This window comes from Halichoerus grypus, chromosome 13 (genome assembly GCF_964656455.1).
Source record: "Halichoerus grypus chromosome 13, mHalGry1.hap1.1, whole genome shotgun sequence".
Taxonomy (NCBI): Eukaryota; Metazoa; Chordata; class Mammalia; order Carnivora; family Phocidae; genus Halichoerus; species Halichoerus grypus.
The window spans coordinates 48661673-48683580 of record NC_135724.1 but is presented as its reverse complement, the minus strand read 5'-3'; the positions used below and the strand labels follow the sequence as shown (position 1 = coordinate 48683580).

The window sequence follows — 21908 nt, the reverse complement described above, 5'->3', positions numbered from 1 at the left end:
AGAGCTATTCCCCACCCTCTTGCATGTGGATTCTTCAACGCTTTGTTGTTTCATTGAACTCGCTTTGACGCCCAGCTCTGAGGCTTGCTGGTCTGACTTCTCCAAGCCTACTGCAGAGGGATTAGTGCATGAGCACGGGTCAACCCCCTCGCATGGCCAGTGGGACTGCTTCTCCTTAACCCCTCCTGGTAGGCATGGAGGGGACAGGCAGAATTCCTAAATCAACTCACCTAACTCCCTACTTTATGCCCTGCTCAGGTTTTTCTGGGGACTTTTATAATCTAATGTGTCCTAGCCATTAGGAAGCATATAATAAAATAACTGCATATATATAGGTATGATACCAAGCTAAGTAGTGGATGTCTGAGCTAGACCAGCATGGTATCTGTACCCTGCACACTAAATACTGAGCTAAATTGGGTTAAGAAAAATCTAGTTTGGGACGCCTGGGTGGCTCAGTTAAGTGTCTGCCTTCAGCTCAGGTCATGATCCTGGGGTCCTGGGATCGAGTCCCACATTGGGCTCCTTGCTCAGCGGGGAGCCTGCTTCTCCCTCTCCCTCTGCCTGCCTGCCGCTCCCCCTGCTCGTGCTCGCTCTGTCTCTGACAAATAAATAAATAAAATCTTTTTTAAAGATTTTTTTTTAATTTTTATTATTTGACAGAGAGACAGAGAGAAGGAACACAAGCAGAGGGAGAGGGAGAGGGAGAAGCAGGCTTCCCATGAAGCAGGGAGCCCGATGCGGGACTCGATCCCAGGACGCTGAGATCATGACCTGAGCCGAAGGCAGACGCCCAATGACTGAGCCACCCAGGCGCCCCAATAAAATCTTTTTTAAAAAAAGAAAAGAAAAATCTATTTTGGCACAGATTTTATGAAAAGAAAGCACATAGTCTTGGGCAATTCTCATTTTCACCCTGGGTTGCAGTTTCCCACCTGCAAAATGAGAGAGTTGGACTGTATGATCTCAGCTCTAATTTGAGGATGTTATTCACTGTTCATAAAGCATTTTGCAAACATAAACCTTTTTATTGTATTCTACTAGCTTAACCTAAATGGGATAATCCCAAAATGCAAACAAAATACATTAGATTGATAAGCAACTGGAACAAATAAATCTGTCTAAAAATAGAAACCCTATATTTAGTGGAAGTTGAAACATTTATATTTCATATGTAGATATAATGTTCACAATTTTAAATTATAGTTATAGACCACATAACTGCGAGATTTCTAGGATGAATAACAAATGAGAGTCCTGAAACTCTTCTTACAGTATGATTCATTGAGACGTATGTCTTGAGACAATTTGAATGATACTAATGATTGAAGAATCTGGAAAGGCAAATAATCTGCAGGAGATGGTTGAAGAGGATGTGAGGCTGCAGAATCTTCTCTGGGTCTCCATGACACTGATCAAGTGTAGCTACCTATAGTTGAGGTCATTCGTTGAGAGTCTTCAAAAATGCCAATCACTAAGTCAGTATAAATCAGCTGGTCCTAAATAATTCACCCCTCTGGGCCATAGGTTGAAAACCACAATCAAGACTTGAGGTTCTTTTTTTTTTAACTTTTTCTTAAGTAATCTCTACACCCCGAGTGGGGCTTGAACCCACAACCCCAAGATCAAGAGTCCTAACTGGCTGCTAGCACATCAGAATCACCTTCAGGGCCTTTAGACAGCAGTGGTTCTGTGAGCCCTGAGAACGTGCCATACATGAAGGGGGGCCCAAGTAATTCTCAGAACAGTTATATCTCAATTTGTATGAGTAGCTGCCAGACACTGGCCACAAAAAGAGATTTCCATAGTGTCAAAACCACTGCATCACATCAGTCCATCCTGTTTATACTCTCTCTTTGTGTGGAAGTAAAAATACGAAATCCCATTGAAATGGTCACATCCTAAGCAAGACTGCCACTTGCCAGGTGGTTTCTGCTTCACATGTTTTCTTTCTCTTTCTTTTTCTTTCTTTCTTTCTTTTTCTTTCTCTTTCTTTCTTTCTTTTCTTTCTTTCTTCTTTCTTTCTTTTTCTTTCTTTCTCTTTCTTTCTTCCTTCCTTTCTTTTTAAGATTTACTTAAAGAGAGAGAGAGAACGGGAGCAAGGCGAGGGGCAGAAGGGGAGGGAGAGAGAGAATCCTCAAGCAGACTCCTTGCTGAGTGCTGAATTTGACCCGGGGCTTGATCCCACAACCCTGAGATCATGAGCTGAGCCAAAATCAAGACTCAAACACCTAACCAACTGAGCCACCCAGGCACCCCTTCATGTTTATCTCTAAGTTACCAACCTCCCTTACCACTATCAGGATGGCATGGGTGGGTAGATGTGCCTTTTATCTGTAGTCTTGGGTAACATCCTCTGCCTCTGCTTCCATTGGATGGCCTTATTTTCCCTCTAATTATCCTGCTATGTGTTGTGATTGACTTACAAGTGATGACAAGCATTCTGGAAGGATACCAGGCTTAAATCTAAATAAATCAGTTCCTCCAGAAGGCCTGTGAAGTTTCATCAAATTTCCTTGGCCATGAGCCCCATATTGTCCTTGAACTCAGTGCCCACCCCGTCTTTTGTGTTGTTTTATATGCTCTGCAGTGAAATCATCCTGAGGGCATGGTCAGTCCATTGAAGAACTGTGGCCATCATTCATCAGAATGGAAAAGCATGTTGCAGTGGTTTGGCTAGCTCTGATTGGTCAAGAGTAAAAGCAAGATTTCTTTAATAATCTTTTAAAAATAAATCTTTTGGGGGGTGCCTGGGTGGCTCAGTCATTAAACAGCTGCCTTCGGCTCAGGTCATGATCCCAGGGTCCTGGGATCGAGCCCCACATCGGGCTCCCTGCTCGGCAGGAAGCCTGCTTCTCCCTCTCCCACTCCCCCTGCTTGTATTCCCTCTCTCGCTCTCTCTCTCTCTCTCTGTGTCAAATAAATAAATAAAATCTTTAAAAAAAATAATAAAAAATAAAAAGTAAAAATAAATCTTTTTGTACAGTAAAACATAATATCCCTTATACCATCATTATAACGACCTCATTATTTGTGGAACCATGATCAATGGATGGTTTCTGGGAGATAAAATCCATTCAGGGAGAACCTCAGTGTCAGGGACATCATGAGTCCAATGCAAAATTATATAAGTAAAATGATTCCTGTTCCCAGAATTGTTTACTCTAAATCAAAGTGTTATTATATTCACTTTGACATGACAATGTATGGAAAACTGAATTTTTGTAGGTACCTTTCTTCTAATATTTAAACAAATATTTTTGATAGATTTTTTTTTTCTAAAGTAGGCTCCACACCCAGCGTGGTGCCCAATGCAGGGCTTGAACTCACGTCCCTGAGATCAAGACCTGAGCGGAAATCAAGAGTCAGATGTTTAACCCAGTGAGCCACCCTGGATAGATTGATTTTCTAAGACAAAAAAAAAGTCTCTCAAATTTGTAAACAGCTAAACAGATCCATTGATTTCCCTTTGGTATACAAATATATGATTAAAAAAAAAAAAACCTGGGCAATAAGGTTAGAGTGCTTCCCACAAATTATATACATTTTATTCGAATAATTGTGGGCATATTTATTTCTAAAGGCTGTTTTATCTAGACACCAACAAATCATTAATCAAACCCTATGACATTATTTCTTGCCTATTAGATTTCTTTATCCCATTTTGTGTTTAGCAAAAGAAGTACCTGTCTATTTTAAAATAAAGTGTATGTATTACTTAACACCTCTTACTCTTTGTTCCCTAAAGCATTATCAGAAATATCAGTTTATTTCCTAGAGTAACTCCTGCTGCGAAGCTGTTATGAGCATAGTTAGATGCTAGACACTTTATAAAAACCACCTTATCTACTTAAGACATAGTCTATTTTCTTTCTGCTCTAAAATCTATAAGATCTTTTCACTTTTGAACATCTTTCAAGTTGGTGGGATTTTTTTTTCTTCGCACTGATTGGCCGTTCCATTTATTAAAGATATACATACACGTGTATATATGTGTTAATCTATATCGTAAGTTGATGCTTCATAGGTTATTTGTGAAACCATAAGCTAATTGCTTTACTCTTCTAAGTAAGGGACAGGGTTGTTTTGTTTTTTTTGTTTTTTATTGGTCCAGATTTGGTTATATTTTTCGCCTTCTTGAGAGAGACTTTTGAGAGCCCCAAGCCAATTATTACTTGTCACTTATTTTGAAAGTCAATATAGAAAGAAAGAGGGGAAATAGCCATCAAGGGTAACTAACTTCATGATTTTCTTGGTGAAAATGTCTGTCTTCATGGAGTCTTGTTGAGATGCTTTTATTAGTCATTCATAACTGAAACTGTCTTTTTCAGTCAGTCCGTCCTGAGAGTCTGTCCATTACATGAAGAAAGTGTATTTGAGAGCCTTGAGTCAGGTAGTTTAACCAGGGTTGTTCACCTCGTATGCTGCTTTGGCCTGCGTGCCTACTGCATCATGTACACCAAGGTCTCCTGTTTTATCCTATTGAGATAAGACTGAAGGCCACATTCCTCTAGAGTGCTTTGTTACGCTTTTTAGTAGCAATTTAGTACACACACACACACACACACACACACACACACTGGAAGTCATTTGGAAGCACAAAGGCATCTAAAATCTGGACCTAGAAACCTTTTAAGAAGTGGAAACTTAAATAAGGGGTTTTAATTTTATCATGTGGGTCCCTTTCTACAGACCTGGAGAGGAAGTGAACTGGAAGAGTGGACCCCTCGGACATACCAGGATTTAGAAGGTCTTCCTTGTATTGTGATATTAACTGGCAAAGACCCTCTTGGAGAAACCTTTCCCAGGTACGATGTGAACGGTCAGTTCCCATTCTCCATTAGTTGCCCAGCTAAGCTGATGGCTCAAGCTTGGCTGACACTTAGCCGTTTCGTTCACTGGGCAAGGAGGACGAGAATCGCTTTCCTCCGAGAGAAAAGACACACACCCTTCCTTGACCCTTTGTTTGACTTTCCAGAGATTGCCTAGCATTTGGGCAAATGGAAGGTAGCCACCGTGAGAAGTTCTCCGCATCAAAGCAGGGCCGCCAGAGAGGCAGGGAGGGAAAGCATCTGCCCCAAACTGGGATTTCGTTACTTGGATGAAGTGTCTCTTCATCTGCCGTTCCCACGCCCGTTAGGGGCCCAGGGCCCGGGGACCCGAAGGCGGCAATGACGGCACGAGCCGCATGCTTCCTGGGCTTCAGGCATCGGCGCGGACGCCTTCCCGGCGCCATCCGCGCGTTCCGTACAAGCCCACGAGCCGGGCACTGCTGTTCTAGTCTGTCCTTGGGGAGGAGGAAGTGGCCACATGGACTCACCCAAAACATCATGACTTACGTGCAGGTCTTTGAAGTACTGTGACCTCCGGCTCATCGACTCAAGCTATTTAACGCGCACAGCCTTGGAGCAGGAGGTGGGGCTGGCGTGCTGCTATGTCTCCAAAGAGGTCATCCGGGGCCCCGCGGTTGCCCTGGACCTTAGCGGGAAGGAGCAGGAGAGAGCCTCCGCCAGTGAGAACGATGCCGAGGAGCTGCTGGTCGACCTGGAGAGGCCACAGAGCAACGGCAGTGCTGTCACCGGAACCTCGGGTCAGTGCTTGCTTGCTGTCTGCGGGGGCGGCGGGGGGGGGGGGGGGGGGGGCATTTACTCACACCCCTCAGGCACGTCAGAGGAGCCTTCGGTGGCTCGGGCATCCGGTCCAGACCTCGGGTCCCCAGGAGAGACACTTGGAAAACATAACTGTTGAACAGCCACAGAATACTTCTCGGGGTAAACATTTAATGAAGAGCTTGGTAATAAGCTAAGTATAATAAATAAATTTTACCAACCTCAGCCTGCACCATTTTCCCAAGTCTTTTCCACCCTTAATCACCTCATGGATATTATACATCTGAGATTTGCACAGAAGCCTTCTTTTCCGTCTAGATCCGAAAGCTGTTAAGTTTGTGCTCGTTGGCTTAGTACCTGGCACGGTGTTTACTTGTTTGAATGAATGCATGAATGAGTGAATGAATGACTTTGATAAGCAGTTAACGGCAAGTGTTTGTAGACCGAAGGCTCCCCTGGGCCACTGGCTGTGCTGAGCCGCCTGCAGCCTGCCCCCCTCGCTCCCCGCGCGGCACTGAATGGCCTCTGGCAGTGCCCAGCACGAGCCGTCTTTTGATAAATGATATTACGGCAAATGCAGCACTGTTTCCATTTTTTTTCTCATTAGGAAAGTAATAAAACTCAACATAGAAAACTTGGAGCATGTAACAAAGGATAGAGAAGAGGTTAAAAATTAAAACCCCAGGGTGCCCGGCTGGCTCAGTCAGTAGATCATGAGACTCTTGATCTTGGGGTTGTGAGTTCAAGCCCCACATTGGGGGTGGAGATTACTTTTAAAAATAAATAAAGAGGGGGCACCTGGGTGGCTCAGTTGGTTAAGCATCTGCCTTCGGCTCAGGCCATGATCCCGGGGTCCTGGGACGGAGCCCCGAGTTGGGCTCCCTGCTCAGCGGGAAGCCTGCTTCTCCCTCTGCCCCTCCCCCCTCGTGTTCTCTCGCTTTCTTTCTCAATAAATAAAATCTTTAAAATAAATGAATAAATAAATAAAAATGAAAACCCCACGACCAGAGAAGACCACTATGAACATTCTTTCCCACGTCTCCCCTCTTCCATCATCATAACACATACGTGCAGACACACAGACGATTTCAGGTCGCAAGCAGCCCTCGTGAGTCTGTTCATCCTGGCAGCTGCTGCTGGATGGCTGTGGGAATCGAAGAGGCGGTCATCTATGGGGCTTTCTGTGTTGATAGGGACCCTCCGCCTGGAAGAGCACGAGGACTGTTCTACTGGGTGTGCCCAGCTGCTTGCCTCAGCCAGGGGTCCAGGCTGTACCTTCCTCCAACCCCAGCACTCCAGGCTCCCCAGTGGTTTCCCTGAGCCCAGTTCAGAATAAAGGCAAGAGGTTTGGGGGCTAGTAAAGAGTAACAGAAGGGAAGGGGGACCATCACATTTGGAAGTTTCTGGATACCAGCATCAGCAAGGGAGAGGTGAGGGGATGTTTACCTCCTTCCTGGGGCTCTTTAGTCAGACCCTCCCCTTTCCCTGCACTTCCAGAGCTGCCCCGCAAGGCTCACATAGTCTTGTCCTTGCTCCGATTAACTGGCACAAAGGTCATGGCTTGCCTTCTGCTGCTCAGTTTCCCTCCCTCCGGGGACAACCTGGCCTGCCTGTGCTCCCACCACTGAGCACACATCCCTCAGCCGTGGGCTGACTCTGAGGGTCCTTGGGGAAGCTCACTGCCCAAAGTGTGCAGGCTCTAAAGGCCAGGGCTGTGAGGGGAAAAGCAGGCTCTCATGCAAGATGGAAGGACACAAAAGTCAGATGAGCAAGTGGAGTGACTTAGTTACAGCAACCTCCAGTTCCTGGCTGCCCCTCTGGGACCTCCTGAGGTTGGGATTTGACCTGCATGCCTTCGAGCATCAATGTGAGCTGAGAGAGGGCCTTCCGTCCTGAACGTATGAGCTTTTGGTTTGTCCACAAATGAAAGAGTGGCTGACCCATCAGAGGGGAAAACGTATTTGAAGTGAATTGGCCAAATGCACAGGGATCTCTGGATGAAAGCAAGACCTCACTGAGTGTAGATTGTGCCTTACATCCTCTTTCACATGGAGACCTTCCCCACGCTGGTTTGGGCATCCATGGAAGTGGCTACCACCCGGGCCACTTCTCCACAACCAGAAGCGTGAGACCCTTGGACCCCAGGAGGTGGCAAGTGCCCCGGAGCAGAACTTGAACGTGGAGCCTGTATTGGTCAGGGTCCTGGAATGAATCAGGTGGCATATTCAAATGAGGTCACCGAGGATATTTTAATAACATTACACCATTTACAAAGATGGGGGTAGGATTTAGAAAAGGAGCTCGAGGTATAGTTACCCCCGGGGCGCCCTGAGCACCCTGGGCTCAAGGAAGCCAGCAGAGGAAGCAGCGTCTGGGACTGGAGAGGCCCACAGCCCTCACGGAGAAAGGCGGTCTAGCCTGGCCGGCATGCAGGGAGGGAGCCGGGCAGTAAACAGCAGAGCCCTGCTGATGGGTACGTCCGTCCTCTTCCAGGCTCCATCATGGAGAACGGGGTGAGCTCTTCCAGCACGGCCGACAAGTCCCAGAAACTGTCCCTGACCCCCAGCTTCCAGAGCCCGGCCAACAGCGTGGGGCTGGATGAAGGGGTCTCCACGGGCACAGCGGGAGCTGGGGAGACCCTGAAGCAGGAGTGCGACTCCCTGGGCCCCCAGATGGCCAGCAGCACCACCTCCAAGCCGTCGTCGTCGTCGTCGTCGTCGTTGTTCTCGGGCCCCCGGGCCCTCCCGTGGCCCGGGCAGCCGCCCCAGGGCTGCAGGGGCCTGCACGCCGCCCTGCCCCCGATCGTGATCTTATCGAAGGCGGCCTACAGCCTGCTGGGCTCGCAGCGGGGAGGCAAGCCGCCCGCGTCCTCCTCGCTGCTGCCGCACGCCGACGTGGCCTGGGTGAGCTCCCTGCGGCCGCTGCTGCACAAGGACATGAGCAGCGAGGAGCAGTCCCTCTACTACCGGCAGTGGACCTCGGCTCGGCAGCACCACGCCGACTTCAGCAACCAGCCGGACCACGCCTCGGGCGCCCGCACCTGCCACCCCCGGCGGCTGCTGCTGACCGGCCCCCCTCAGGTAGGCCCCGCCGTCCCCAAGAAGGAAGGCAGCGGGGGAGCCGCGCGAGGCGGGGTGGGGGGTGACCCAGAGGGATGAGGTCCTCACTCGGGCCTCTTAGGGGCAGGAGAGATCCAAGAGCCCAGGTGTGAAATCTCGTCTCTCTTCTCCTTCCCTCTCTTCCCCTCCCCCCACCCCAATTAAAAATACTTCCATCAGGTGGGAAAGACCGGCTCCTATTTACAGTTCCTTAGGATCCTCTTCCGCATGCTCATCAGGCTCCTGGAGGTGGATGTGTATGATGAGGGAGAGATCAACGCGGGTGAGTTGCGGGGGCCGCGGGCCGAGATACAAGACACTGACGCCAAGTCCCCTTGCGGGCTTTCCCGGTGCCGAATGTGCAGGGTTATCGGGAGGCCAAGAGCGCCCTGCTAGCGAACGGTTGTGAGGACACTATGGCCACTTTTTAGCTCTTTAAGTTGGGGTGGAGTCTTCCACTTCCGGCCTCCCCTTCTTAACGTCCACCGGGAGGCTGGGGGCAGAGAGGCATTTTATAAAGCTCTCGTAGGTGGATTAATTGCTTATATGGGTGTAAAATTCACTTGCGGCATTCTGCTCAGGGTCCAGGGCATGTCCGATATTCGCTGGTTACTTCTGCTTTAACAGCAGGCTCTGAGCGCAGGTATATGGATTACTCCAATTAAAACTTTGTGCAGAACCAAAACCTAGTGCCATAAACAAACCCCTTCACGTTTGCAGTAAGATGCAGGAGCTAGTGCTTGACAGGGCTGTGGGGGCTGGTTTTCAAAAAGATTATCTCCCATCCTCTTCCTCCTGTATCCCCCTTCTCAGCCCTTCCCCATCAGCTGCCACCTGAGGCTTCCACGGGCGGGTAGCCTGGCCAGCAGAGCCAGAAAGTGAGCGTGAGCAGGATCAGCCAGCATTCGCTCTGTAGCTAAGGACAGTGTGGCCTCCAAACTGTGGCTTCACGTCTTGGAGCAGTGGCCTGTACTGGAAGGGGGGTGGAGGGGGCATGGGCAGTAGAAGTAATCAGGTAGAATTCCAAGCCCCTCAAAGATGAGTCTGGAAAAGGGAAAGGCCTTGGCATCTTCTGTCAGATGGGCCCTCAGATCTCACCCCACTTGCTTGTCCTAAATAGTTGGACTTGTTCTGTGACAAGCCCAAGGGACTAGTTCAGTCCAGAGCAAGACTAGGCAAAATCAGCCATATTTAATCATTGTATTATCACTTTCGGCCCTATTTCCACTCCTTCATGATTGCAGACACACACACAATCCCATCTTCCCACCTGCCTCTCCTTGTTTGTGTCCCCACCTGAGCTGCACCAGACCCCCAGGCCCACCACAGAGGGGACCCAGAGCTCCAAGTTGGCCTCGAAACACTCAGGGCCGCCTGGAGGGGGCTGGGACCAAGAGGGCAAAGGCAGAACCAGACGGAGAAGGAAAGAGGGACCTGTCATCTCACCAACCTTCCCACAAATCACCTGGGCTCCACAAGACAACGACACCTTTAATTTTCTCCTCAGATCCGGCTACACTGCTCTTGGGCTTTAATCTGTGTGATGAGCTGTGAGAGAATCTACCACAGCTGGTGTGACCGGCAAACCGGGCCTTTGTAGTGAGAAGTGCCGTTAGCTTGGCTTTATTCCTTCTACCTCATTTTAGTGCAGGTGAATGCGATGGTGCTCTGGAGAGGCACGATGGTATTAAAAAACAAAACAAAACTAGAATAAGCTTTGGGTTTTATTTATTTTTTAAAGATTTATTTATTTATTTATTTGACAGAGAGAGAGAGAGAGTGACAGCAAGAGAGGGAACACAAGCAGGGGGAGTGGGAGAGGGAGAAGCAGGCTTCCCGCCGAGCAGGGAGCCTGATGTGGGACTGGATCCCAGGACCCTGAGATCATGACCTGAGCCAAAGGCAGACGCTTAATGACTGAGCCACCCAGGTGCCCCAAACATAAATGATATTGTGTTAAAAAAATAACTGTACTTGTAGTCTTTAGGTTTTTATTTTTTAAGCTTTTCTCTTTCTCCCTTTGAAAGTTATCTTAAGCTTTTGGATCTTATGAATTTTATCAATAGTAACAAATAAATATCCTCTATTGGTTACACCCCTTCGCCTTCCATGTCTGAGCACTTCCAGCACACCGTCTGGAATTCTTACAATAACGGGGCTCCCTGCGAACTGAGGGCGGCGGCTGTCGCTGTGCAGTAGTGGGGAGCAGTCTGCGTTCAAGCCTGGGGCTAGTAGCTCTGAAACTTGACAGCATACTGGAGCCACCTAAGCAGCTTTAATTGCCGTGACAGGTGTCTGGGGACTAAGGGAGATTGTGGGGGTGGTGACCTAAGTACAGGGATTTCTTTTACAAGCTCCCGGGTGATTCTCCTATGCAGCAGACACTGGGAATCTTGCTCAGTGCATCCCTAAAATCTCTTAGGCGGTCCATATCTTAAAACCCCACCACGAAAACCGTGAGAATTTAGATCAACTAAAATTAAACAAGCTTTTCAGACAATTTGGGGAGCTGGGGTGGGAGACCAGTTGATCTCCTGGAAGTGGTTGTTGGTGGACCAGATCTGTAGAGGTTCATGCTGGGGCCAGTGAGGGCATGAGTCCCTCCCGGCATGGGCCTGAAGGGATCATTCTGGGCCCACCTGCCCTGGGACATGGGAGATCATTTTTCAGAAATGCCTTTGTCCACCCATCTGGGGGTCATGTTTCCTAAAACCTCTCGTCCCTGACCCTTGGGAGATAGGCTGGGAGGCTGGTCAGTCTGGCTGCTCTGCGCACTTTCTTTCTTGTCCTAGATCACAGTGAAAGCCGTGAAGTCAGCCAGTCGGAGGGCGAGCCCTGGCCTGACATCGAGAGCTTCCGTAAAATGCCCTTTGACGTCAGTGTGCACGATCCCAAGTACAGCTTGATGAGCCTGGTATATACAGAGAAGCTGGCAGGGGTCAAACAAGGTCAGTGCCAGCAGAGCTAGGCGGACCCCTCTGCAGGTCAAGGGGCACCTAAACCAAGGCAGGAGGCCTGGGGCAGTTTAATCGTTGAGAGCAGTTTAAAGGAATTCTCCTGCTTTTCCCTTCTCTTACACGTGTATTGATCACCTTTTACTTTTCATACCTGACTCTCTGGGAATAAATTATAGAATCCTTGAAAGAGGCCTTTCAGGGAATGGGGGACTTTCTTCCCAGGGCTCCATGCACATCATGGCAAGGTTTTTTTTGCCCCTTGATATGCAGAAGCAATAAAGGATGCCAAAACCGAGGAGCCCAGGAAGCGAGGAACCGTGTCCATGATGCTGACCAAGTATGCGGCCTACAACACCTTCCACCACTGCGAGCAATGCCACCAGTACATGGACTTCACTTCTGCCTCCCAGGTGTGGCCCCCTTGTCCTTGCCTGTTGCCCAACATGGATCTTGTGTGTCAGGACTGAAAAAGAAGGCTCCCAGTTTCGGGCCCTAGACAGATGACACCTGATTTACGAGATGGAGCTACACATTTGTGAGCAGAATGTGGGAAGCAATTAATTACTTTGAGCTCATTAGGATTATGGGCAGTGGGAGGAGAAGGGAAAGAAAGAAACTTGAGTTTTAGCCTCTGAAGTCACTTTATCGAAATGGTTGCATGTGTCGTGTTTAGGTTGGCTGTTATCTGTGATCCTGAAAAAATGAGATAGTATGGTATATTTGGTGAAAGGGCCTTCTTCCCACGTTGGGTTGTTGACAAAAATGGTGCTCTTATCTAACAAGTCCATGGGGTGCCCTTTGAGCTGTGAAGTCTGCTGATCGGCACGGACCGAGTCATATTCTTACTCCAGTGTGGGGTGGTCTTGATCACTAGGCATACGGAGGGGTCAATATTTACCTTTTATTTAGAGAGAAGTGAGAGGTAGAAACACAGAAGGTGAGCCAATACCCCATAGTCTTTGGCTTCTTTTTGGCCAGAGCATCTGTAAACACAAAAGGTGGGGAAGGCAGCAAATGACAGTAGTCCAGAGCCCATGTGGGGGATAAGTTCTATGTTGCTTTCTCCCACTTTACCTTCTTGATTTTTATGACTTGGTTCTGAACGCCTAGAACAACTCTTCCTTCCTGTAGGACATGCTGACGGGACTTCCCCCAAACTTGCTTCCGCTCTGGAAGACCAGGTCTTCACCCTTTTCCCACAAGGTGCTAGAAGGGATATACTGGAAAACTGGATTGGTCATTCTGCTCTTCTAATACAAGTTATCTTTTATGCCCCATTTGTTTTCTTGGTGTTCTTGAAAACTTTTGGTGGGCTAGTTTGTAATCCACTCACAATGCTTTACAGAATATAGAAGATTCAAGTCTCCGGTCTATAAATCATAAGCTTTTAGAAAACTTATTAAAAATCCTGTTTATAGGGGCGCCTGGGTGGCTCAGTCGTTAAGCGTCTGCCTTCGGCTCAGGTCATGATCCCAGGATCCTGGGATCGAGCCCCGCATCGGGCTCCCTGCTCGGCGGGAAGCCTGCTTCTCCCTCTCCCACTCCTCCTTCTTGTGTTCCCTCTCTAGCTGTGTCTCTCTGTCAGATAAATAAATAAAATCTTAAAAAAAAAAAAAAAATCCTGTTTATATAGTTTCTATGATTGTAGTATTCACTAAGTAGTATATTCCCACACTTGTGAAGCAAAATGAACTAGAATTTAAGGGAAGAATTATAATACTATTTTCCTATGAAACATAGTATTTAGGTTAAAACTTTTGGGAAATTTACCTGATTTCTACTAGCTGCTGCAGAAAATTGATGCTACCCTTTCATGAAGCCCCATACTGTGTTGTAAAGCACCTAAAGACCTTTATGTAATTATTCACTGAGCTGGGTTACTGAGAGAGCATGTGAACTTTATTATTATTTTTTTAAAGATGTATTTATTTATTTTCAGAGGAGGAAGGGGCAACGGGAGAGGGTGAGACAGAATCCCAAGCAGACTCTGTGCTGAGCGCAGAGCCCCCAGTGGAGCTCGATCCCACAACCCTGAGATCACGACCTGAGCCAAAACCAAGAGTCGGATATTTAACCGACTGAGCCACCCAGGCGCCCCGAGCATTTGAACTTCGTAGCAAAAATTAGTTTTTATTTTTTAAGCTCCGCGCCCAACATGGGACTTGAACCCCTGGCCCCCGAAATCGAGAGTCACGTCCTCTACCAACTGAGCCAGCCAGGTGCCCCAACTTTCTGGCAGTTTAAAAAATAAATTAGATTTATATTTGCCTTCAATTAGTCAAATGGTCCTTTCCTGGAAGCCAGAGTTCTAGGCTAAGTGACTGTTCAAACTTCTTCAGCTTCTACTGTAGCTAGGAAAGATGGGGCCACAGACGCATTTTAATGTTGGCCCTAATGTTTTACTTAGCAAAATGATATTCATTTAGCTTGATCCACATAGATGGAAGTGATTTTCCCCCTATAACTGGGCACCTTTGAAAATGTTCAGAGAGCAGGGCATCCCACAGGGATATTTAACCTCTGCATAAGGCCGAGCGGTAGTGGCTCTAAGAACATGAGGAATTCAAAGACAGTGCCAAGCAACAGAAACTTCTCCATCCTCGGAGAGGCTGTGTAGAGGCAAGATGCTTGGCTCTCATGTCAGTGGTAGTGACTAAAAGATGAAGCGTTTGCCTTTCCAACTCTTCCGATGTTGCAGGCACAGCCAGATCTGGTGGCCTCTAGAAGTTCAGGTTAGTTTGCCTCTCTTAAAAACAACTCTCTTAACGAGTGGTCTAGAAGTTTGCAAACCATGAGCTTACATCCCTTTCCTCTCTTCTTTACAAACACAGATGTCCGACTCCACCCTTCACGCATTCACGTTCTCTTCCTCTATGCTGGGAGAAGAGGTGCAGCTCTATTTCATCATTCCCAAATCCAAAGAGAGTCATTTTGTCTTCAGCAAGCAGGGCAAACACCTGGAGAGTATGCGGCTGCCCCTGGTTTCTGACAAGGTGGGTGACAGTGTCTGGATGCGAACATTGATTTCAGACAGACAGGCCCGACATACTAGATTGGGTTCTCCAAACTTCCTAAATCTAAGGGTTTTAATTTCCCTTTTTGGTCTCTGGTTCTTTTTTCTTTTCTTTTTTTTTTTTTTTTTTTTTTGTTTTCCCTTTCAGCAGAATTTGAATGCAGTCAAGAGCCCTATTTTCACTCCTTCCAGTGGTCGCCATGAGCATGGACTCCTAAACCTCTTTCACGCCATGGAGGGCATCAGCCACCTGCATCTTCTGGTGGTCAAAGAATACGAGATGCCGCTGTACCGCAAGTACTGGCCCAACCACATCATGCTGGTGCTCCCTGGGATGTTCAATAACGCAGGCGTGGGTAAGGGGCCCCTGGGACGTGAAGGGCTGAAAGGTCAAGTGAGCTCCATTCCCCGGACACGGTTCCCCTGCCTCACCAAAGAGTCCTGTCCTCCTGACCAAAGGACTTTTGATTCTTCTTTGAGTTTTCCTTTCCCTTTATCTGCAGTTGTGCAGAATTTTTAACTTCCGAAGGCTAGTGACTAAAGAAGTCACTGGTAGATTGAGCACCCTGGGAAGGGTTTTGGATTCTTCCCAACCTCAGCTGCTGATGTTCCGGGGCTGGGCCTGCTGCTGCAGGAATGGAACAGTGAGGAGGAGGGGAGGTAGTAGTTCACTGTGGTCGGGAGGGATCTGGAGGTGTCCCCGAGTCATTGCTAATCATTTTAAAGGCACGTGGCAAATTCTAAGAGGGGTTCTGTACAACAGGAAATTGGAAGCATCATTACTGCCTATGGCAGTCATCTTAAAAGCATCTGGAGGAAGTCCTTCCCGCTTTCCCCCAGAGTTTAAGAGCAATGGGCTGAGTCATCAAAGGGGCACATGGTTATCTGAGCGTGTGACAGAGCTGTGGGAAGCAGGAGACCTCCAGTTGGATTCAGAGCTGTGTCTGGTCACTTCCTGCATCATAGGTCTTAACCATTTCCCCATCCGCTCCTATGGGTGTCTGACTCTATGCAGTCTCTGAAGGGCTGAAGATGAACAGCTGCTAATTGACATGTTAGAGGGAAGTAGGAACATCCAGCCCAGAAACAGAGCGAATGCAGATGAGACCTGAGTAGTTTCTCTAAATCTCTAAATCTACATCCTTCTCTCCAGGGTCTCATCTTCCCTCATCTCCAACCCAACACAGCAACCCACCCCCAGTCTCTCCCTCTGCTGATCTGTCAATCTCTCTCCCTTCCTAAGTCTCTTCTCTTCTTGTTCTCCCTTCCATTCCTTTTCATGTCCTTAAACCTTAGCTTTAATATGGGATTAAAATATTTTCAAAAACTAGTTTTGAATAGGATTTTATTTTCCATGTTTGTAACTTTATATCAAGTGGATTAAGGGTTTTACATATTTCTGGTTCTGTCCTCTCCAAAACCACGTATCACCAAACTAACTCAAATATTTCTCCATGTGAATATGATCCTCAAATTACCTTCTGTGCCTTACCGATGTTTAGGTGAATTTCCTCATCCCAGATCTGACTGAATTTGCTTAGTGCCAGTTTTGCCATTTTTGCAACAATTTGAGGAGAAACTAACATATATGCAAATGAAATACATACAAATTATTTTTAATTTATTTGGAAAAAGAGCATAAAATTTACCATCTTAGTCATTTTTAAGGGTTCAGTTCAGTAGCAATCAGTATATTCACATTGTTTTGCAACTAATCTCCAGAACTCTCTTCATCTTGCAAAACTGAAACTCCATACCACTGAAAATTAACTCCTTATTTCCCCCTCTCCCTGACAACTACCATTCTACTTTATCTCTGTGAATGACTACTTTAGGTACCTCATTTAAGCTTGATCATACAATATTTGTTCTTTTGTGTCTGGCTTATTTCACTCAGCAAAACGTTCTTAAGATTCATCTACATTGTGCATGTGTCAGAATTTCCTTCCTTTTTAAGACTGAGTATACACCATTGTGTTTATACACCACATTTTCTTTATCCATTCATCCACTGACGGGACACTTGTGAATAATGCTGCTATGAACGTAGACTTACAAGTATCTCTTTAGGAACCCTGATTTCAATTCTTTTGAGTATATACTCAGAAGTGGAATTGCTGAATCATATGGTAATTGTTTTTAATTTTTTGAGGAATTGACCTACTGCTTTCCATAATGGCTATACCATTTTACATTCCTACCAACAGTGCAAAATGTTTCTTCATATCGTCAGCAATAATTATTTTCTGATTTTTGTCTTTTGCTTGCTTTTTTTTTTTATAATAGCCATCCTAATAGATAGGAGATGCTATCTTACTGTGATTTGATTTGCATTTCCCTAATGATTAGTTATGTTGAACATCTTGTCACGTGCTTCTTGGCCATTTGTATATTTACTATGGACAATCTATTCAAGTCCTTTCACTGTTTTTTTTATTAGATTTTTTGTTGTTTGTAGGAGTTCTTTATATATTCTGGATGTTAACCGCTACTAATGATTTGTAAATGTTTTCTCCCATTTCATGGGTTGCTTTTCACTGTTAATTATATCCTTTGTACAGAAATTTTATTTTTATCTTTTAGATCTTTGAATAATATTCTTTATTAAAGTATACTCATTTTTTTAAACTTTTATTTAAATTCAATTAACATATAATGTATTATTGGTTTCAGAGGTACAGGCCTGTAATTCAGAAGTCTTATATAATACCTAGTGCTCATTACATCACATGCCCTCCTTAATGCCCATCATCCATTTATCCCAACCCCCCACCCCCCTCCCCTCCAGCAACCCTCAGGTTGTTTCCTATGATTAAGAGTCTCTTATGGTTTGTCTCCCTCTCTGATTTCATCTTGTTTTATTTTTTCCTCTATTCCCCTATGATCCTGTTTTGTTTCTTAAATTCCACATATCAGTGAGATCATATAATTTTCTCTCTGATCGACTTATTTCGCTTTAACATAATACCCTCTAGCTCCATCCACGTCATTGCAAATGGCAAGATTTCACTTTTTTGATGGCTGTGTAATATTCCTGTGTGTCTGTGTGTGTGTGTGTGTACACACACCACATCTTCTTTATCCATTCATCTGTCAATGGACATCTGGGCTCTTTCCATAGTTTGGCTATTGTGAACATTGCTGCTATAAACATTGGGGTGCAGGTGCCCCTTCAGATCACTACATTTGTATCTTTGGGGTAAATACCCAGTAGTGCAATTGCTGGGTCATACGGTAGCTCTATTTTCAACTTTTTGAGGAACCTCCACATTGTTTTCCAGAGTGGCTGCACAAGCTTGCATTCCCACCAACGGTGGGAGGAAGGTTCTCCCTTCTCTGCATCCTCACCATCATTTGTCATTTCCTGACTTGTTAATTTTTGCCATTCTGACTGGTGTGAGGTGGTATTGCATTGTGGTTTTGATTTGTATTTCCCTGATGCAGAGTGACATGGAGCATTTTTTCATATGTCTGTTAGCCATTTGGATGTCTTCTTTGGAGAAACATGTGTTCATGTCTTCTGCCCATTTCGTGATTGGATTCTTTGGGTGTTGAGTTTGATAAGTTCTTTATAGACTTTGGATACTAGCCCTTTATCTGATGAGCATTTGCAAATATCTTCTCCCATTCTGTCGGCTGTTTGTCAACTGTTTCCTTTGCTGTGCAAAAGCTTATCTTGATGAAGTCCCAATAGTTCATTTTTGCCCTTGCTTCCCTTGCCTTTGGAGACGTGTCTAGCAAGAAGTTGGAGGTCGAAGAGGTTGCTGCCTGTGTTCTCCTCAAGGATTTTGATGGATTCCTGTCTCACATTTAGGTCTTTCATCCATTTTGAGTCTATTTTTGTGTGTGGTGTAAGGAAATGGTCCAGTTTCATTCTTCTGCATGTGGCTGTCCAATTTTCCCAACACCATTTGTTGAAGAGACTTTTTTCCATGAGATATTCTTTCCTGCCTTGTCAAAGATTAGTTGACCATAGAGTTGAGGGTCCATTTCTGGGCTATTCTGTTCTATTGATCTATGTGCCAGTACCATACTGTCTTGATGATTACAGCTTTGTAATAGAGCTTGAAGTCCAGGACTGTGATGCCACCAACTTTGGTTTTCTATTTCAACACTCCTTTGGCTATTTGGGGTCTTTTCTGGTTCCATACAAATTTTAGGATTACTTGTTCCAGCTCTGTGAAAAAAGTTGATGGTATTTTGATGGGATTGCATTGAATGTGTAGATTGGTCTAGGTAGCATAGACATTTTAACAATGTTTGCTCTTTAGGGGCACCTGGGTGGCTCAGTCGTTAAGCGTCTGCTTCCGGCTCAGGTCATGATCCCAGGGTCCTGGGATCGAGCCCCACATCGGGGTTCCTGCTCAGCAGAAAGCCTGCTTCTCCCTCTCCCCCTGCTTGTGTTCCCTCTCTCGCTGTGTCTCTCTCTGTCAAATAAGTACATAAAATCTTAAAAAACAAAACAAAAAAAACCCACGTTTGCTCTTCCAATCCATGAGCATGGAATATTTTTCCATTTCTTTGTGTCTTCCTCAGTTTCTTTCATGAGTGTTCTGTAGTTTTCTGAGTACAGATCCTTTGTCTCTTTGGTTAGGTTTATTCCAGTTATCTTATGGTTTTGGGTGCAATTGTAAATGGGATCAACTCCTTAATTTCTCTTTCTTCTGTTTCCTTGTTAGTGTATAGGTATGCAACTGATTTCTGTGCATTGATTTTATATCCTGCCACTTTGCTGAATTCCTGTATGAGTTCTAGCAATTTTGGGGTGGAGTATTTTGGGTTTTCCACATACAGTATCATTTCTTCTGCAAGTAGTGAGTTTGACTTCTTTGACGACTGGAGTATCTTTTCTTCCTTTTTGTTGTCTGATTGCTGGACTGCTAGTACTATGTTGAATAGCAGTGGTGATAGTGGACATCCCTGCTGTGTTCCTGACCCTAGGGGGGAAGCTCTGTTCTTCCCCATTGAGAATATTTGCTGTGAGCTTTTCATATATGGCTTTAATGATATTGAGGTATGTACCCTCTATCCCTACACTGTGAAGAGTAAGAAAGGATGCTGTACTTTGTCAAATGCTTTTTCTGCATCTATTGAGAGGATCATATGGTTCTTGTCCTTTCTTTTCTTTATGTAGTGTGTCACATTGATTTGCGGATGTTGAACCACCCTTGCAGCCCACGAGTAAATTCCACTTGGTCATGGTGAATAATCCTTTTAATGTACTGTTGGATCCTATTGGCTAGTATTTTGGTGAGAATTTTTGCATGCATGTTCATCAGGGATATTGGTCTGTAATTCTCCTTTTTGGTGGGGTCTTTGTCTGGTTTTGGGATCAAGGTAATGCTGACCTCATAAAATGAGTTTGGAAGTTTTCTTTCCATTTTTTGAAACAGCTTCAGAAAAATAGGTATTATTTCTTCTTTAAATGTTTGGTAGAATTCCCCTGGGAAGCCATCTGGTCCTGGGCTCTTGTTTGTTGGGAGATTTTTGATTACTGCTTCAATTTCCTTGCTCATTATGGGTGCACAGAAATTTTAAATTTTGATGCAGTCCAGTTTATCAATCTTTTTCTTCTGTTGGCTGTGCTTTTGGTGTCGTATCCATTGCTGCATACAACAGCAAGCTTTTCACCTGTTCTTTCCTAAGAGTTTTATAGTTTTAGCTCTTGTATTTAGATCTTTGATCCATTTTAGTTTTATATAGTGTAAGGTAAAGGTCCAACTTCATTCTTTTGCATGTGAATATCGGTTTTTCTAACCATCTGTTGAAGAAACTGTCCTTTTCCCATTGAATGGTCTTGGCACCTTTGTCAAAAATCATTTGACCATACAGGCCCTTAGGGCTGGGCCAAAAGCACAAGAGCATACTGCTGGGCTCTGTATTCTTTATGCTATTGGCCTATTTGTCTGTCTTTATGCCACTACCACATTGTTTTGATTACTGTCGTTTTATAGTAAGTTTTGAAATCAGTCAACTGTGAGACCTCCAATTTTGTTCTTCTTTTTCAAGGCTGTTTTGGCTATTGAGGGTCCCTTAAGATTCCACGTGAATTTAAGGATGGATTTTTTTTTTTCTGCACACACACAAATCATTAAGATTTTGATCAGGATTGCATTAAATCTGTAGATACTTTGGGTAACATTGACATCTCAACATGGATGTGTTTGGAACATCCAGGTTCCAATCCATGAACATGGATGTCATTCCATTTACCTGTGTCATCTTTCTTTCAGCAGTGTTTTGTACTTTTTCATGTACAGGTCTTTCACATGCTTGGTTAAACATTTATTCTTAAGTATTTTATTCTTTTTGATGCCACTGTAAATGGAATTGTTTTCTTAATTTCCCTTTTAGATTATTGTTAGTGTATAGAGACACAACTGATTTTTGTTTTGTATCTGCAACTTTGCTGAATTCACTTTTATTATTTCTAACAGTTTTTATGTGTGTGTGGAATCTTTATGGTTTTCTACATATAAGATCATGTTGCCTACAAACAGGCAATTTTACTTCCTTTCCAACCTGAATGCCTTCTATTTCTTTTTCTTGCCTAATCACTCTGGCTAGGATTTCCAGTACTGTGTTAAATAGAAGTGGTAATGGTACAATGGAACAATCCTTGTCTTGTTCTTATCCTAGAGGAAAAGCTTTCAGTCTTTTATCATTACAATTTTAGTTGTGGGCTTTTCATATATGGTCCTTACTACACTGAGTATACAAAGTATTATACACATGCTCTTGGAAGGTAGATTTTCCTAAATCTCCAGTAGTACCCTTGATCTATTCAAACTGTTTTTCTGGTTCCTCCATAGATTAAATAGTTTTTTTTTAGCCTCTTCATTTCATTACCTACATTTTGTTTCATTTTCAGGTGTCCCACTCATAAAATTTGGCTGTGATGATCTTTTTTATTTAATTCTAATTCCAGTGTAATTAACATGGTGTATTTGTTTTAGGTGTACAATATAGTGATTCAACAATTCCATATATTACTCAGTGCTCATCAAGTGTACTTAGTCCACTTCACCTATTTCACCCAATCTCCACCCCTCTTCCCTGTAACCATCTGTTTGTTCTCTATAGTTGAGTCTGTTTTTTTGGTTTGTCTTTTTTCTTCTTCTTTCGTTTTGTTTCTTAAATTCCACCTATGAGTAAAATCATGGTATTTGTCTTTCTCTGACTGACTTGAGTTAGCACTATTTATAACAGCCAAATTATGGAAGCAACCTAA

General features: G+C 44.9%; 1 protein-coding gene across 5 annotated transcripts in view; it reads left to right on the top strand.

The window, feature by feature from the left end:
• GREB1L (GREB1 like retinoic acid receptor coactivator) overlaps positions 1-21908 on the top strand; it is a 268214-nt gene that overhangs the window by 235214 nt on the left and 11092 nt on the right. For all 5 annotated transcript variants that reach the window (XR_013443367.1, XM_078060543.1, XM_078060541.1 and 2 more), the window contains 8 exons: positions 4693-4808; positions 5346-5590; positions 8103-8689; positions 8888-8990; positions 11500-11655; positions 11935-12074; positions 14496-14657; positions 14829-15033. Coding sequence is in view for 4 of the 5 variants with exons in the window: in XM_078060543.1 (XP_077916669.1) it covers positions 4693-4808; positions 5346-5590; positions 8103-8689; positions 8888-8990; positions 11500-11655; positions 11935-12074; positions 14496-14657; positions 14829-15033 (1714 nt within the window). In the remaining variant the exon portion in view is untranslated. The remainder of the gene's footprint in view (positions 1-4692; positions 4809-5345; positions 5591-8102; positions 8690-8887; positions 8991-11499; positions 11656-11934; positions 12075-14495; positions 14658-14828; positions 15034-21908) is intronic.